The 17,637-nt window shown below is 41.9% G+C and overlaps 1 protein-coding gene across 5 annotated transcripts in view; it reads right to left on the bottom strand.

The window, feature by feature from the left end:
* The window catches only part of RBM20 (RNA binding motif protein 20), a 103,100-nt gene extending 86,442 nt beyond the window's left edge, over positions 1-16,658 (bottom strand). For 2 of the 5 annotated variants that reach the window (XR_005953471.1, XM_041415815.1), the window contains exon 1: positions 16,213-16,656. Coding sequence is in view for 4 of the 5 variants with exons in the window: in XM_041415815.1 (XP_041271749.1) it covers positions 16,213-16,346 (134 nt within the window). In the remaining variant the exon portion in view is untranslated. Of the gene's footprint in view, positions 1-2,930; positions 2,960-16,212 lie in introns of those variants that run through there. The other 3 variants (XM_041415817.1, XM_041415816.1, XM_041415820.1) reach the window with 3 other exon arrangements.
* Positions 16,659-17,637: the final 979 nt, after the last annotated feature.

The following is a 17,637-nucleotide window of genomic DNA, read 5'->3' as shown; positions in this document are numbered from 1 at the left end:
GGAGCACAGGCCTTTTTGGATGACACAGCAGCTGTGTGGGAGACCAGGAGTATTTATACATCGGGAAAGGTTAGTAATATTAATAGCTAAAATTGTGCATAATCTCTAAAACAAGAGCTCCTTACAAAAATAAAACTGTAATAATAAGTAACAAACATACACACCCCAAAAAACCACGCATACATAAAAATGTTAATGTATTACACACATCTCTATTACTAACACTGGTATAGATGTTTTCTATTCCACCTGCACGACATGCTACACAAGAAAGTCTGCTTTCATTATCAGATCACATGACAGGAATTTTGCCATTATGTTTATTCATTTCAGTGAAAAGTGCTTTATGACCTGGCTCCTTAGTTTTATTACTCACTTAAACAAATACAATTCATGGGCCATTTTTGGAATAAAAAGGAGGATGTTTCAAATTCTTCAAATTAAGTCTACTATTACAACTATTTAAAGCCCAAATATGAAGAAAATGTCAGAATTTTTATAGTCTTTTAAAAACCAAATATTTAGCTCAGCTAATAAATCTGTTCATCTGAACTCTGCAGCATTTAAACAAATGGATAAATACTCAAGTTGCTAAAAAAGAGGTAATTCTCCAGTTGTTTAACCCCATCTACTGAAAAGGACATTAGAGAATTCAAAGTGTCTGCTTTAAAATAAGATAAAGCTGGTAAGATATTTTTAAACAGGCATAGATATTACAAAAATAGTTCTTTTTGCCACCTTGAGAAGTGCATTTTTAAGATAATCTAGAAGGTTAATCAGCAATTCTTCTAGACTTGCATGCATAGAATTCTCCTTTCCTTTTCAGTACTCTTCAGTCAATGTTGAAGGTAACTGCTGTCCTGATCACCAGCTCATATTGAACAGATGAGCACTAGTAAATCAAAAGCTGTCCAGATCTCCTACTGTGGATCAACATATACATAATGGCTGCTTGCCCATGACTGGAAATCCTTCTGATAGCTTAATGCTGTCAGGTGCTTCATTTCCAGTGGCCAAAACATAATGTAACATTCCAGAGGACAAATTTTTCAGGCTTCATTTCCAGCACCGAAGTATGTGAACACCATTAAAACCCAGTGATTTTGCCAAGATGCTTTTGTCAATCATGTGTTTCACTGATTCATTTACAAAAATAAACATATAAAACGAATCAGTTTAGAAAGCTAAACAGCAGCAGAAGGTGCAGACAAAGATGACAGAAGCAGAAGTTCTGTAGGTACTATTAGTTTGGCATTTTTAACATTGGACTACAGTCTCAGTTGGAGAAAAGACAATCTATTACTGTAATTATCATTATTTTTTTAATTGTCTAGGTGAATGTCACATCTGTATTGAAGTCTGAAAATTAAATTTTACATTTCTCAAAGAATAAGCAGTCTGAGTATTTCTTTACAGGATGTAATACGCTCACATAAATCTTTGTGCTGACAAATTTTCATTCTGAAGTAAAAAATGGGCAGCAGTACAGGAGAGCACGAACAGAGAGACAGCAGCCAGCCAAGGCAGGAGGATTTACGGAAGAGATGGCTTGCCAATGGTTTTCTGGAGAGGGCAGGGAGGGGGTGGAAGCTTGGAACAAATTAATGGGCAAACTGTTCCAAGCACCAAGATTGGCACAGGAAGACGTGTCCAAAAGACTGTGACTCCAGGTTTGTGTTACTTAACATCACTGTCTGGCTATCTAACTAAACTGACTCTAACCCCTGTGAATAGCAACATGTTTCTCACCCGTGACAGAAATGCGCTGTCATCCAATACCCAAACCTATGAAATCTCCGGTATTTCTGGTAAGCAGAAGATGCGTGAAAGTCCCGCAGTCAGAACAGACTGAATCCCAAAGTGGGATTTGCTGGGCAAATGTAATCACGCTTACTGCCATGCCCAGGTACCAGCCACCCTAATGACAGCTTGTAGCAGGCCATTTACTCATTCAGCTCTAGAGGGTAGGAGTGCAAACACACTCCCATATACACGCTGCTGCAGGAGTATGTGGATGTTGAAGGTTTTTTAAAACGATCACCTCACCCAACTTCATCTACCTGACAGAACACAAAGGACCCCGCGCATTGGAGCCTGTTCACTGCTTAGCCAGACACAGGAAACTGCAGGGAAAACTCTTCCCAAAATCTCTGACACCACAGCTACTCCCCACTGACAAAAGCAAATGAACCAGGAAAACATTGAGAAGGTTTCTTCCATTTTCCACTTTGGTTAGGATCAAGAGCAGTTACATGAGTACGCAAAGAAGCGCTGTGTTCTCTCAGGAGTGTCCTCTCCAGTGACAGGGGTCAGTTGGGAATAAGTCACACAGCCTGTGCTTCAAACAGCTGAAAGTCAACGAAGTCAAGGGACAAATGCCACAGGGAACAGAGACAGCCTTTTCCTTGTTACCTCATGAACACCGTGTTCATGGACAGGGTGTTATGGGTGCTGAGATGGGAGCAGAGGGTTTGCAGGAGGAAGCACACCCTCTGCAGGCTGAGACTGTGCCACTGGAAAACAGCAGTGCTCCAGGCAAGAAGAGGCAGCTCAGTTGAAAGGAAGTTGCACGGATTTTTTTCAAATTCACTGAAATGCAGGACGAATTCAGTATATCTAAATCAGCAGAAAAACGCTACACATCTATGGTATATAAGTAGTTCCACTGCACCTCCTGTTCTGGGATCACATCACCCCTTTCACACAAAGAAAAGACATAAAACCAAAATAAAATAGGAATAAGCTTGCACAAAGCAAAAGATGTAAAGAAATGAAATAATAAAAAGACATTCCCTTTCATTTAATATGAATACCTTTTTTTGAAGTGCACTTTCTCATTATATTTTCCAGAAGAACACATGGAACAGATATACAAAAACCTTATCTACTTGCTAAATTTTAACATATCAAAATAGATTTTAAACACTTACCATGAGGTTTCCATCACTGTAAATAACAACAATACTACAAATTAAGCATAAAACTAATTAAACAAACATCAAGTAACAAAAGTGTGTCTACAGAAAAGATTAATATAATTATAGCTCAGCAATTTGAGAAGAGAATATTTTGAATAAGTAGGTAATTAAGTTAAGAGAGGCCTAAAGAAAGATTTCACACTCACATTCATATGCTGAAGCAGTTTAAAAATAGAGAGCAAGAACTGCCTGACTTCATGTTTTAATTTTAGCTGGGTGATGAGCTGGTCCCAAAGACAGAAAGGGACAGCAGGATTTTTTTCTCAGCAAAGTGCCCTTCGTATTTTTATGTGAAGGAAATGCAGTATGTTCTATTAATATCCTGTTGTGGCTGTACATAAGCCTAGGCACCCTTTCAACCAGGAAAAAGTTCTGGTTTGCTTCTTCAAGTCATTTCACTTTCAAAGACAAACACAGAAGTTAGAGAACGTCCCTACTGCTCTGGCCACTTCACAGGTAAATAACATCCACACAGGAATAAACACTTTGTTTTCCCATCAGTCACCTGCTGCAATTACTAAAGCTGCAGTTTTACATCAGGAGGAGGGAAAAGCAAATGATTGAGTTTGTACCTTGACTTCATTCTCATTTTAATTAAGAGGGGAAAAAAATGTCAACACCAACCAGAAAGGTGGGTGGGTGCAGCAGGGAAGAAATGTTGTTTGACTCAATGCTGGCATAATGCCTAGGCTCTCCCAAAGGAGCTGGGAGAAGTACGCAGACTTTTCCCACATAAAGGAAGATTCTTCCTCTGGATATGGCTCCCTCATACATTTCACCTTCCTGACACTTCTCTGATTAACTTAATCCAATCAAAAGCTCCCCCTTTTGGGTCCCTGCCCATCCAACACTGTTTCAGGCTGGCAAATTTTGACAGTGGGACAGTACTGAAATTCTTCTTGTTCAACAGCATCACATTGAAAACTATTCTGTCCTTCAGGGAATGGCAGAAATGAAGGCTAACCAGCTTGCAGATTATTTTTCTGACATACTCTTCCCAAAGTGTCAGCTATGCAAGGTCAGATTCTCCCCCAAATGCTCCAGTGTCACAAAAGCACATTTTAAACTAAGACTAATTTTCTTGATAGATGACAATGGTTAAAACCTAGGCAGGAGTCTGAGTTATACCTGCAGTGAAAACAAGCCTGCTAAAGTCTCCCATCCTTTTCCACAGTTACATTCCCTAGCATGTATTTTAGAGCAACAATCAGAAAGATCCCCCCTCTTATACTTGGCATTTGTTTATAGATTCATCTGAGGCTCCACCTGTAAAATTTCACATGCATTAATACTGGTCATTGATTCACTCCAGCTCCTTCTGTGAACAAGCATTTGCAAACCTTATTTGCCAGGGAAGTGAAATGCAAATCAGTTGAAATTTTCATTAACAACCTGCTGGTCAGCACTTCCTAGGTGAGGATGTCCTGCCATTATAGTAATTGGTGCACTGCCTTAGTGTACTGTGTCCCCAAAACACAGAAGGACCATGCCATCCCTTTTCATGACCTGCTTCCCATTCTTTCAGCTCTTGAGGAAATAAAGCAGAGCACAACACTTAGGCAGCTGAGCCTAGGAAGATGTGAGTAGTTTGTTTACATCCATATAACCCATACCTTTTGTTTTTAATCTTAACACAGTTTTGCATTTTTAATTACCACAATGTGTTTTTTTCCCACAATCCTACCTAATCCAATCCCAATTTATGTTAGAAGTTCCATACAGTTCTGAAAAACTTTTTCCATTATGCTGTTCAGATGAAGGTCACTGTCTTTTCTTCCAGCAGAAGTATGCTCTGCATTTCATTTGTACACATGAAATGAGCTCATTTACTCTTATCACTCCTAGCATTTCTAGTTTAAGTGTCAGATACCAAAACAGGCCCAGGCATCAAGAGCACTCTATCCCCATCATTGGAATGACAACTTCCACTTGACTTCTTGCATCAAATGAAGTTAAAGCACTTGAAACTAAAGACTGAAGAGATGACCAAGTCCTTTTGTTTTACTGCAGACTCCTCTATTTTAGAGATGCTCCCTTGCAAGAAGGTTGTCAGCTGATATTTTTACTTTCTCCTGCTTAAGTTCAACACAAAGTTTGTCGGAAGAGGTCATCACTCACTGCATCACTATTTATAGTTAGTTACTCTATCATTATCCTAACAAGACCTTAATCAACAAAGCCCCTGATCCTCCTAAATTAAAACTGTAACACGAAGGCATTTTTTGTTTGAAAGAGCTTTTAATACAAATGAGATTTCTGCTTTTCTTGCTCTAAAGTTAAAAAAATATTGAAAATTGAAAGACCAATTCTTCATTTCCCTTCCTAAATCATTCACAGAATGCTTCTCTTTCACCCTCCCAGGTAAACAAATCCTTCATGGATTCTAGGTATGAAAGGTTGGTTTTCTGTGGCAGAAGACAGAGACATGCAATTTATTTTTCTATCTTCTGAAAAAGGAAAAATACCTTTTGAAAGAGTTTAACATGCAGAGAAAGCTTCCTTCTACACAGCTCTCTTCAGCAAGGTAATACACCAGACTCCATCAAGGGGCAAGTCCATTTTTGGCAAAGCAGTTCCGATTTCAGAAGGAAACATACAAAATATTCGTATATATCTATATCCAAAGAGAAATTCAAGTCCTATTTACCACTGACAAGCAAACTCTTGGCCACCTAACATTATTTATGTAATTTATAACATTGTTATGCTTGCTCAAAGAAGCAGTCAAGTCTGAATTTGCTTCAGAGCTCGCCCAGCAGGATCTAAATGCAGGGGAATGATAGGAACCTCTCTGGCTTTATTAGGCTGTGTGGCAGTACTATATAAGAAGCATTCTCCAGGACTTAGTGAAGATACAATGCAGTCCCTACAGCACTGGCTTTCCTGCATGTGAGGGGGATGTGTTTTCCAAGCCAGGCTTCCAGGTGATCCAGCAGCACTCCCACCATCTACGCCCGCTGCCACCCATGCAGTTCTGTTCTTAGCGTAGTGCTGACTCCTAAAAGCTGGTCACTCTGCCAGCTTCACTACAGATAAATAAGTACAATTACCTCAGGGAACTTAAATTAAGAGCAGCCTCTCTGTCTCACACAGTTATATACAACTCTGTCATGCTCAAGCTTGAAGATGCATTTTTTTTCTTGCTTCCTTGATGGTTTTGTTATTTATTAAGAAGAGGGGCTGGAGGTGGAGGGCTAAAAATTACATACTTAAATCTCCTTGAATTACTAAAATGTCTAACCCCAGATCTGGGGTCCATTTGTCACAAGTCACACTCTTGGTCAGTCTGCTTTGTCCACCAGGAGCCAACCAGCAAGCCCTCCTCCCACGCTGTGCTATTTTGTGCAAACTGCTAGCTTGGAGGAAAAAAAGTAAATACAGAGCTGGTTTACTTACAGTGAGGTCCCCCTGGCATGCAGCTAAGAGGTGAGAAAACTAAATATAACAAACTTAAAACTACAATTATTGTAGGGGAGTTTGCCAGAGCCGCTCTGAAGCTCCTAATGGTCTGTTGGGGATTTATGGATCAGCTGTGAAAATTTATTCACAGCTAAAACTTGCCAATCAAGTCCTTGGCTTTGAACACTGCCACCAACTTCTACATAATACAGTTTGAAATTACAGAAATGTCAAAGCAAAACAGTAGGTTTTAGTGCTTCAGAGAAGGGTACAAGAAAAATCTATCATACTAAACAGACCAATAAGACAAGCATGCAGAGGCTCCCTTCTGAATGTTTGTATCTTTGTATAAAAGGGTCTTACATTTTTACAGAGCAGGAGGAGATTACAAGTGCTGCCAAAATACACAGTAAGAGACAGTATGTTGTACAGAAAAGACTACAAACTGCTGTCTTGCAGTTTAAGAGCAGATTCCCTCCATAAATTTTGCCAGCAATCCAGAAAATAGTATTATATGCTGATATTTTATGTTCTTGCCATATGGATGGGGATATAAAATTTATAAAAGCTTCCCTGAAGCTTTTATCTGCTATTTTCATGTTATTGCGTTTTAAAAGGGTAGCAAAAATAACAAACAAAAAATCCTGAGAACTTACACAGAAAGCAAAGCAAGGAGCCAGCTTAGATGAGAGACATAAGACCATGCCTTATTTCTCCCAAATGCTCGGCACAAGTGAGAAGACAGCAGCGATGGCCCCCTGTGAGGGCAGCGCTGTGCAGAGGAGCTGATGGGCTCTTTGTAGACCCCTCTCCACCTCAACTCTGCAAATCCCTGCAGCTGGTGAGGCTTCAACACTCCAGAGTACTGGTCTGAAAACATGTCAGACCTTTAATATGCTATTAAGCACCACAAAGGAGCATGGATCCATACTGCTCCCTGCACAGATCCATACTCTTTTAAAATGGACGTTTTAATGCTGCAACATAAGTTAACTTTCTATTATTTACTTTGGATTCTACTACATTAGGTCTCTTCTGTCAGCAATTACCCCAAAAAACAAACACTGAAGAGTCATGAAGCCTTGCAAATTTAGATGATAGGATCTGATCCTTTAAAGCCTTCTACACATAAATAATCCTCATGTATATGAATAAGGCTTTAGAAGATCATAGCATATACACTATATCCAAAGAGGAATTCAAGTCCTATTTACCACTGACAAGCAAACTCTTGGCCACCTAACATTATTTATGTAATTTATAACATTGTTATGCTATAAATTATGTTATATATTTATGTATATAATGTAAAGACATATTGCTTTACTCTGCACAGATCTACTTTAACCACTTACACAACATGATGAAGTCACTTCTAGCACTTGCAAATTTCTACTCCTTTTTTTATTTGGAAGCAAATTCAATTTTTTAGTAACCTGCAATGCACAAAACCTAGGCTGAACAGTAATAATTCCAAGCCTTGTTTGGTCTGATCTACCAAAGATACAGGACACGTGATTAATTTAAATTTCATTGTCAAATTTGGAGTATTTAATTAGCACTTTTTTATTCACCAGAAGCTGGGAAAAGGAGGTACTTTCAAGTGCAGAAAATGAGTTGACTTGAATTCAAGTTCCACAGAACTTTGATTATTTTATTATAACACTTTACCTATGAACCTGTTTGCCCATGCCACCCACATGGGTACCTATATAAGCATCTCAGTTACTATTCTCCTGTAGTTCTTGCAAACACGTTCACCTCTAGACACAACAATGACATTTTGCTGAGTGTAATGCATGGCAGAGTAACCTGAGGCAGACCTCCTGGTTCATCTGAGAGTCAGCAGAAGATGCCAACAAAAGGGTCAGCCCTGTCTGCACCATGAGAAGGTGTTGCTACACAATACAACAGTGACCTTGAATGAAGCAGTAAATAAAGAAAAGAGGCCAATATTTTGTTGTGAGTTGGCAGGACAGTGGAAAATTGTAGGTGACCTTAAAAGAATGTGCCATGAGAGGAACACAAATGGATGGTGAAGAGTACATGGATAGCAAGGGTGTGAATGTTAAGATGTGTAATGGAAGACTTTGAAAGATAAGAGGAGCCTAGGGAGGAAAAAAAATCTCATCCTAGTTCGTTAATATTTCTCCCTATGGTTTCAGGAGATGACAGTCATCTTTTATCCAAATGCCATCCTTAGTCTGAATTGTGCATAATCTTGGACAAAATTTTATGTGGAGGAGCAGAGGAAACCTCTGACAATCACCAGAATAGCATCCAAACTGCAAACCATGCAAATACCCATAGCTGTGCCCAGCTCTGCAGGGACGGAGCAACCTTCCTTGTACCAGAAGTTAACCTGCTCTTACTCTATTTCCAAGAAGAACAGAAAGAAAGGTGAGAAAGACATTATTAAAATATTTCCTTAAAAATGAGGCCAAAAATAGAACATTAAAAGTTGGTCAGTGTAAGGAACTCCATGTGTCATCAACCTAATAAAACTACTTCGTGCATCTTCCCTTAGAGGGAAAACGTTAATCAGCAGAGACAGAAATAAGATTTGTTCCTGCAGAAACAGACAGTATTTGTTATCTCAGTAAAGTCAATGCCAGCCATCAAGCCACTTGCTGAAGAGGTACTTAAAGTCTGTTTCCTAAAATATTAAAATATAAGTAAAAATGCACTGCAATTCCTGCACATTTCCCAAGCGGCTCTAACTCACAGACACCATCAACTCACACATGTCTGCACATCCAGGAAAAAAGCAAAGCCATGACACATAAAACTGTAGCTTTTGACACTACCAAATTCAAGACGTTTGACATTGCTTGAATTCTAAAACTCTGCATCCCAATCTACAGAAAATCACAAGTTTCATCCAAGTTGAGGAAAGTTAAGACTAGATAACACCAGATGCTTTTATTATGTCAAAAGCTGGTAAGTCAGAGAAGGGACCAGAAAGCTGTCAGGGAGCTTGCTCATAACCTGCCCAAAATGACATTTTCTCTGTTCATCCTGGCCAGCAGAAAGTATTACTCAAGGGAACACAAGTTAAAGACCTCCTTATCCTGTCCCTGCCATTTATTCAGAAGAAGCAATAATCCAGAAGTGGAATCTCTCTCCAAGGAGTGATTGTCATTAAGATTTCACATAACACAGGCTTTAGAGTTAACAGCATGCAGGAGACAGACTACTCCTCACAACCAGCATAGCTACAGATTCCTGTCACCCCCAGAGTCAGGCAGTGCTCACGGCATCTTTGGAGCACTCTGCAGAGGCTGGTGAGACAGCTGCACATCTTTAAACAACCGAGATGACAAAGAACAAATCTGAACTGCATCATTCATGCAACATCATTCATGCAACTCCACCCTGCTCCTGCTCGTTGCCTGCTCAGCTCATCTCCCAACACAGACATGGAGAAAACTAACAACAAATGCATCCTCCTTGCAGTTCCTCAGATGCACAAGATAATTGTACCACAAGCTTCAGAGTCAATGTCAGTTAAACTCCCATTTCACAAGTTTGCATACACACACCCAGAGATGCAGTTAGCCTGACACAAAGCAACTGCTTGTGCACTCGTACCTACTGATCCTTTAAGAAAACAAGCCTTTGCCCCCTTCCTGCAACAGAATACCCGATGCTTTCATTCCGCATTTCTTCTAAATAGGCAAGAGGCATTTGTAAAACAGGCTAGGCTTGAGCTGTCAGAACAGGACAGATATTAAACGTTTCTAAAGCCCAAAGGGAGACGTTTTCTGGTTTCCCCCTCTGTGTCAAGTGACAGCTCCACTGTGATGGGTCATTAGCGTGACAAAGGGAAAGCAGCTGGACATAGAGAGGGGCAGAGGCTAACAGAGCGATTACATCCTTAAATCAACTACAAAATGTTACAAAGGATGAAGAGGAGGAAAAAAGGGAGGAGTATATGCAGGGGAAGAAAGTCAGTTTGATAAAGTGTCTAGCTGCAAATCATATGAAATGAATTAATTTAAATAAAAGAAAAATCAAGACAACTTACTCTTCTGAGCAGATTCTATTTGAAGGAGTACTTTAAAGTGATTGACATTATTATTTCATGCAAATAACCCATTTTTCCCCTCATAAATACATTTCTAGAGTCTCTATGAAGTAAAAATGTATGTTTGAAGATCTAGTTCCTCCCATTTTGATAGCCCCCAGAAGGGATCAGAACTGGTTACTGAGGTTTTCCCATCTCCATTTTACTTTCCACCAAATGAGATCAGGAAAATTTTAGCACCACAGCAATAGCAGTAGCTCAGCAGGTCACACACAACTCTTACTGTTAGGTGCACACAGCTCTGAAAGGACAAGTGGTGAATTAAGAGGAAAACTAAAGGAACATATTTTCCAGCCTTCCCACTGATCAGAACAGTATATTAAATTTCCATTAAAAAGCAACATCCAGGCAACTGAGTTTTACTAAAGAGGACTCCATTGTCATGTGTTGTATCCCAAAAGTCACTTAGCATATTTCTTCTTATAAATTATGCAATATTTAAGTTTTCGCTAAAGTTGGCATCACCGCTGTTATGTCTCTCTCCACTAAAATTTGACATTTCTGAGCAACTAAGAATTGATTGATAACTGATAATAAAAGTCAGATTACTTGGAAATGTTTGCATGCAACACATTCCTTCTAAATTCTTTTGTTCTGACCCCTTTCTGCTTTTGTACCTCTGTGCTCTCTCTTCAATCTTTTTATTTTGCCTTTCTGCCAGTAAGCTGTTGGGTTTTAAATCAGAGATTAAAGAAAAAAATCAACCCAACAGAACAAATCCAAGTCCCAAACTCGACCCTTTCAGTCATTTTTGTTTAAAACAGAGAGCCTCCGTATGATTAGGTAATCTTAAACCTTTGGGTCACAGCTGATATAAAGAGGGGGTCATTGTTTTCCATCAAAAAAAAATAAAATAAATTTAAAAAGAAATAAAAAAGAAATTTAAATTACATGACTTGAAGATAATTACAAACACAGATGCTGATTTTGGAAAACAACTAAACTTAAAGTTGAAGCACCCTCCACTTGTCCCTGTCCCCTCCATTCACACACATTTGGTACACACATTTGGCATTTTAAGTCCTGATTCTCAGGTGAGGTGTAAGAAGAGTCTCAATAATTAGACAGCAAGAAGCCAGACAATTCCAGAAAAAATGCATTTTCCCCCCACTGCCTGTTTCATAATATACAGAGACAATAAATGGCAAACACAAGGAGGAGCTTAACAATGTGGGTTTACTTCCCACATTCCCTGGCGAGTCCCACACCATGCTGCTTTTACAGCTCCTGTCCCTTGTTTTGGTAAAGCTGATCAGCTAAGACAACTACAGCCCCCTCTGTTTCGTTTTCATCTCCAGTCAGGGCTGTTAGATTTCTTTCAACACAAACTCTGTGAGTTTTCAGAGCCCTATCAGGTCGAGAAGAAACTGAGATTTTTGGAGATGTACTTTAAAAGGCAAGTAAGTATGGAAAGCCTGTATCAGTAACAGTAAGAAGAGAAACAGTAAAACCAGTGTTTCTCCTTGTTAAGTATCAGCTTAGCCTTAGCCATATATGCCAAACTATTTGCCATGACTAATGTATATAATGGGAGTACATTTCATATTTTATCTCTCCTGAGAGACTTTGAGTTGGGGAGGGGAAAAAAAAAGAAAGGAAAAGGAAAAAGAAAATCCCACACTACTCAAAACAAACAGATGATGCAAATAAAAACCCCACGTGTTTAACATAATGGGCTACAGTTAAAAAAAAGATAAACTGGAGATAATTTTTCTCAACAAGTTTTCTCCTTGCTGCTATAGGGAAATAAAGGACTCAAAGCACTCAGCACCAGCCTGCTTCCTCCTCTCTGCCCCCAGAACTGGCACAAACTGATGACAACTTGGGCGCAGATGTTGGAAATTCCATCTTCCTTCCAGAGGAGCTTAAAATCTCCAGGGCACAACCCCTTAGGAAAAAAAAAATAATTTTGCCTTTCCCCCCCATTGTTTTAAGGTGCCTTTTATTCAATTTGTAAACCAAACATATATTCCTATATCAACACAGGGAGTTTTTAACTGCTCCATCTCCACTGGACAGATATGACCCATAACAAATCATTAGAACCAAAAGCACACCAAGAGTTGGATTTCAATACAATGAGGTCTCCTATAATTGCAGAGTTTACTCATGACAAATGTTTTCAGCATGAATTCTCATAGAAAGCATTCTTCATGCAACATCTCTATAGTTAACCCACAGCCACCACTCAGTCCTTTCTCTCAGTTATTTCCAGCTAGTTGCTCTGTCAGACTGCAATGAATCACACACCTGGAATTATTAATAGGAGTCTCCACTCTCGCATGCTGCTTAGTCACTCCAGCCAATCTAACAGCAGGTACTAAAATTCATCACACACTGACCTGTCATGTAAAACTTACATGCATTTTGCAATGCAACTGAAAATTATAAACAAAACTTTCAAACCATGTCAATTTTCTTGTAAGAGCAGACTTACCGAGAGAGGGGGGAAAACCCCAAGGCAACAAACAGCTCCAAACACACATTGGTCTTTGCAGAGATATCCAATACGTGTTTCACTTGCTGACACTACAGATCCTATCCTGCATTTCCACTCCTTCCACACAACATCAGCAGAAACCGGTTATGAACACTGGCCAACATCATTACAACCGTTCTTCTTGTCAGTCTTCTGCTTTATTTCATACATAAAGGTATGTTTTTGTAAGTCATCCTCTGAAGCATGTAAATTCAGGTTTCCTTTTCCGAGCAATTTCTCATTCTCAGCCCTCAGCTTGAGGGCTTTGACTGCAATAACGCTTTTAGTTTTGGAAAATAAGAAGTATTTTCCCATCAAACATCACAACAACCTGCATAGACAGAATGCTTTAACTCTCTCAATCTTATCATTGGACCTTTACTATCAACACAACTGACGTAGCCACTGAGAGGGAAAAAGTACAACATGTAGAGAGCATATTTCAATTTATATTTTATTGTAGTTGAATACTATCAGCAGAGAATTTCAAACCTAGTTTGAATACTAGTAATACTTTTATATTAAAATTACATTATAAATGTTAAAGCAGAGGGGCATTTAAAGGATATAGTACATGCTACCTGTGTTGCATGAGTTCAGCCAATGTTACTACTAAGATATTTCAGATCTCCAGTTTCACTAAATTTTAATCCTTGTTCAAAGCTCAGCACTCACAATGAAGTTTTATCAGCTGCCCACATAGGAAGCCGTTTTTTAAAATTACGTTGCTCTTCACCTAACATCTGTAAACCTTCCTAACAAAACTACTGAAGGGGAAGAAAGAAGAAATCCAGAAAGCTTTCAAAGTTTAAATGGGATAATAAAAAATGTATATTTTATACAATACTATAATTAAAGACTTCAAACAGGGAGGTGTTTTGTTAAACACCACAGAATATTCTGATCTACTTGGCTCTGAATTAGTATTCTGCAACTGCACATTTGTTTACTGCAGTTCAGAAAGCAAAAAGACGGCAATTGTTGAAAAAAGTCAAGGAAAACAAAATGCTCAGAAAACAAGATCAGTGTTTTCTTTCCTGTAATGAAACCATGACTTCATTTTGTAGAAGAATCACTGCTTTCATTACATTGTATTTTACTAGTTGTAATACCTGTTCTAGCATGTCAGAAATAAATTTGGAAGAGCAATTCTGGATATTCCCCAATATCTCCCTTTCAATTATTCACTGTATATTCAGTTTAGATTATAAAATACCAAAACAAAATGCTCAGAAAACAAGATCAGTGTTTTCTTTCCTGTTATTATTAGTTATTATTAGAAAAACAAAGTACAATTTGCCTGCAATTCCAATTCAATTCATTAACTGACAGGTAAACAGGGGCACACCGAATTACGCCACGGGTTACAAAACTGTAAGATCAAGTTGCAAGACCTTAGATGGAGACGTTCGATGTTTGCCACCCTACATCACATTAACATGACAAAGAACACACAGAACACAGCATCTCTCTCAAATATTTCCATTAAAGGTAGGGTCAAATAGAAACCATTTCAAGTTTTCCTACCTATAATCTGCTAGGAAGCATGACTAGCAAGAATGTGCCCTCATACATAAAACACACCACATCAGAAATACAATTGTGAAGTATTCTCAAGAGATCTATCTGACTTGCAATAAGCAGCCACATAGTCTTGGTAATTGTGAGAAAATAAGGGTCAACTTTAGAGGCTGTAGTTTAAAATTTAAGACTGATTTTGAGTAAGTGTCAATTACTCTGTGGTTGCACAATAATTCACATGTACCACAGCAACAGGTCAGTGGACTTAGGAAGAGACAATTAGTATTTCAATTTCAGTGCAAATCTCCGAGTCTGTATTTCCAATCAGAAATAAAAATGTAGGTAATAAGAACCTTGAACGTTTTCATGACTAAGTTAAAAACCATGATTTAAAAGCAAACAGACTAAAAGAAAATCAAGCATCAAATTTATGGACCACATTCCGCTGAAAGTTTGAAGGTCCAGTTATTTACATATTTATAACAGCCGATGTGATTCCCAACTCAAAATAACGTTCATACTTTAAATTCGCAGTAACATCAACACATTGCACTTCAGTATTTCTGTACATGTGTGTATTTTGCAGATGTGAGAGAATTGAAAGCGTTTCCTCCATTAATTACATTGTTGGGTTTTGTTAAGAAGGTGATAACTGAGATGCCTAAGGCAGCGCCTTTGCTGAAGGGGTTGTCGCAGGAAAGCAGCTCAAGCGCAGCGCCAAGGCCGTGGCAGCTCCTCAGTGCTTTGTCACACTCGCGCTTTGCTGAGGGCCGCACACGGGCTCAGTCCACTTGGCGGTCTGGGACGTGATATCGAAAGCGGCTCTCAACCTTCACCGCTGCGCAGCACCCAGTGTCCTGCTCGTCAACTCGAGCAACAAATCTTAAAGCAATAGAAGGCAATTCTAATAGCTCCACAGCCGGGTATTTGTTAACAGGTTAAAAGCCCTTACCTCCTCTAATACATTATGACTGGGGAAAAAAATGAGACACAGTGCACTTAACCACCTTGAATCAGCACAGATCATCAGCTTAGGCCTTACTCATGCTTCACCTATTAGCTACAGAGCATTCGGTTTGTCTTCAAGCTTCTGATTTAGCCAGATAAGTATCAGTGGCACCACTACATCCGTGTAGCAGACGTGCTTTTTCCCCTCTTTCTGGATGGAAAACGAAACAGCAAAACGCCACTCGCATCACTGCGCCCATTAATAAGACTTCCAACCCGCACAGGTTACTTTTTCCGTGCAGTTTTGCAGAGATGCGATCGCTTCTGGCACCCCACGAGCCCCTCGCTGCAGGCCTGCCCGGGGCACCGCAGCAGCGGAGCGGCGGCCGGGCAGGCGGCACACACCGCCGCGGGGCAAGCCGCGGAAACTTCCCCGGCCCAGCTCCCGGGCGCGGAAGACGCGGTGCCGGGGCGCACCGTCGGGAAACCGACACGAGCGGCTTTTCGGCCAGAAAACTTCTGAGGGCAGCGAGGCCACTGCCGGTCTTTAGGGGAGTCCGTGCCCCTAACAGCGGGGACGGGCCCGCCGCCACACGCACGGCTAAGCGAGGCTCAGCCCCGCGGGGCACCGCTCGGCCAGGGCCAGGGCCAGGGCCAGGGCCGGTGCCGGGCCGACCCTCCGCCCGCCCGGCTGTCAGTCTGGGCGCGGGGGGAGGGAAGGGGGGCACCGCCACCGGGGAGGGAGAACGACCCGCGCCTGCCCGCCCTCCCGGCGCGGCGGAACGCGGGGCGGCTCTTACTTGTGGAGGAGCTGGGGCAGGCTGGGCGGCGGCGGCGGCATCCCTCGGCTGGGGGCCCCGCTGCGGGCATCGCTCTCCGGCGGGTCAGCGCCGCGGGGAGCCGGGGCCTGGCTCATGGCAGCGGCGGGGACCATACGGGGCGGCCCCTGCGGCGGGAGGCGCGGGTGGCCGCGCAGCCCTCGGCCGCGGCGGCGGGAGGGAGGGAGGGTGGCAGAGAGAAGGGAGGGAGAGGGCAGAGGACCGGCCCTGGAGACAACCGCGCTCCCCCCGCGCCCCCCCGCCGGGCTGGCGACGGCGGGACAGGCAACCCCCTGCGACTGAGCCCGCCCTGCCGGAGGGCTGCGGCCACCGGCGGGGGCGGCCGGTGCTGCGCGGAGCCCCAGAGGCGCTGGCGGGGCCGGAGGGAGGGGCGGGCGGAGCCCCCGGCCCGGCCCCACCTGGGCGCCGGGCCCGTTCCCTCCCTCCTCCGCCCGCACCTGCCCGATGGGAGGAACCCACGCCCCGCGACAGCCCGGCGGCTCTGCCCTTGTGCCCTGCTGGGGCAGCGTGGCTCGGGCGCACCTGTTGGAGGCAGGGTGGCTCGGACGCACCTGGCCCTGCCCGGGATGGTCCCGGGGGCCGCGCTTGGCAAAGGACGGGCTGTACAGCAAAGAGTGAGCGGTACCAGCCCCTTCACACCCCGGCAATAATTTACAATCATCAGACGCCAAAGGCAAGGGGAAAAGCGTGTGTACTGTTCTAATTCCTCTCTGGTAGCATCTCTGAAGGAATGTAATCAGTCATTTATCAGACATAGGCTCTGTCGGCTGATATGAAACGGGAGAGGAGAGTCAATTAATAAACCTTCTCGAGTAGCAGGTAATCTCTACAGCAGACCCCCTGTCTGGGCCCAACCACAATGGGCTTTTAATAAAGGATGTTGATCCTATCCTCCCCTGGCTTCCAAACACGTGTTAGCGCGATCAAGACCTACTCAGGAAGGCTTTACCTGCTGCTGTAATAACACAGGACTAAGGAGTGGAATTGCTGCCTGATGATACAATGTGACAAAAAAAGTTTTACCTGTGCACCTTTTGGGAGGAAATTTCAGACGACCGATGGAGCAGAAATTGCACTCTTGCATTAAACAAGTAACACCGAGAATGTTACTTCCAGCTCTTGCTCCCTCTGTAACGTGCTGTTTATTAGAGAGGAACAAGCCAAAGACCATTTCAGTACTTGCTCCTGCACTACCTCTGCTTACCACACACCCTCCTCCCAGCACGCACCCACACATACACCCCGAGGAAAGCAGAAACATCCTGGCTTCTTTGAAAAATTAATCCTAATTCAGGAAGACAAATTTTGAAGGGGTCAGGTTCTCCTCCCCTGCACCTGGCACAGTCATTTATAAAGATGTAGCCTCCTAAATGGGAACAAAATGCC

This window comes from Onychostruthus taczanowskii, unplaced genomic scaffold (assembly GCF_017590055.1).
Source record: "Onychostruthus taczanowskii isolate IOZ18803 unplaced genomic scaffold, ASM1759005v1 scaffold5, whole genome shotgun sequence".
Classification (NCBI taxonomy): Eukaryota; Metazoa; Chordata; class Aves; order Passeriformes; family Passeridae; genus Onychostruthus; species Onychostruthus taczanowskii.
The sequence above is the reverse complement of the archived record's forward strand: the minus strand, read 5'-3'. Positions and strand labels throughout refer to the sequence as shown.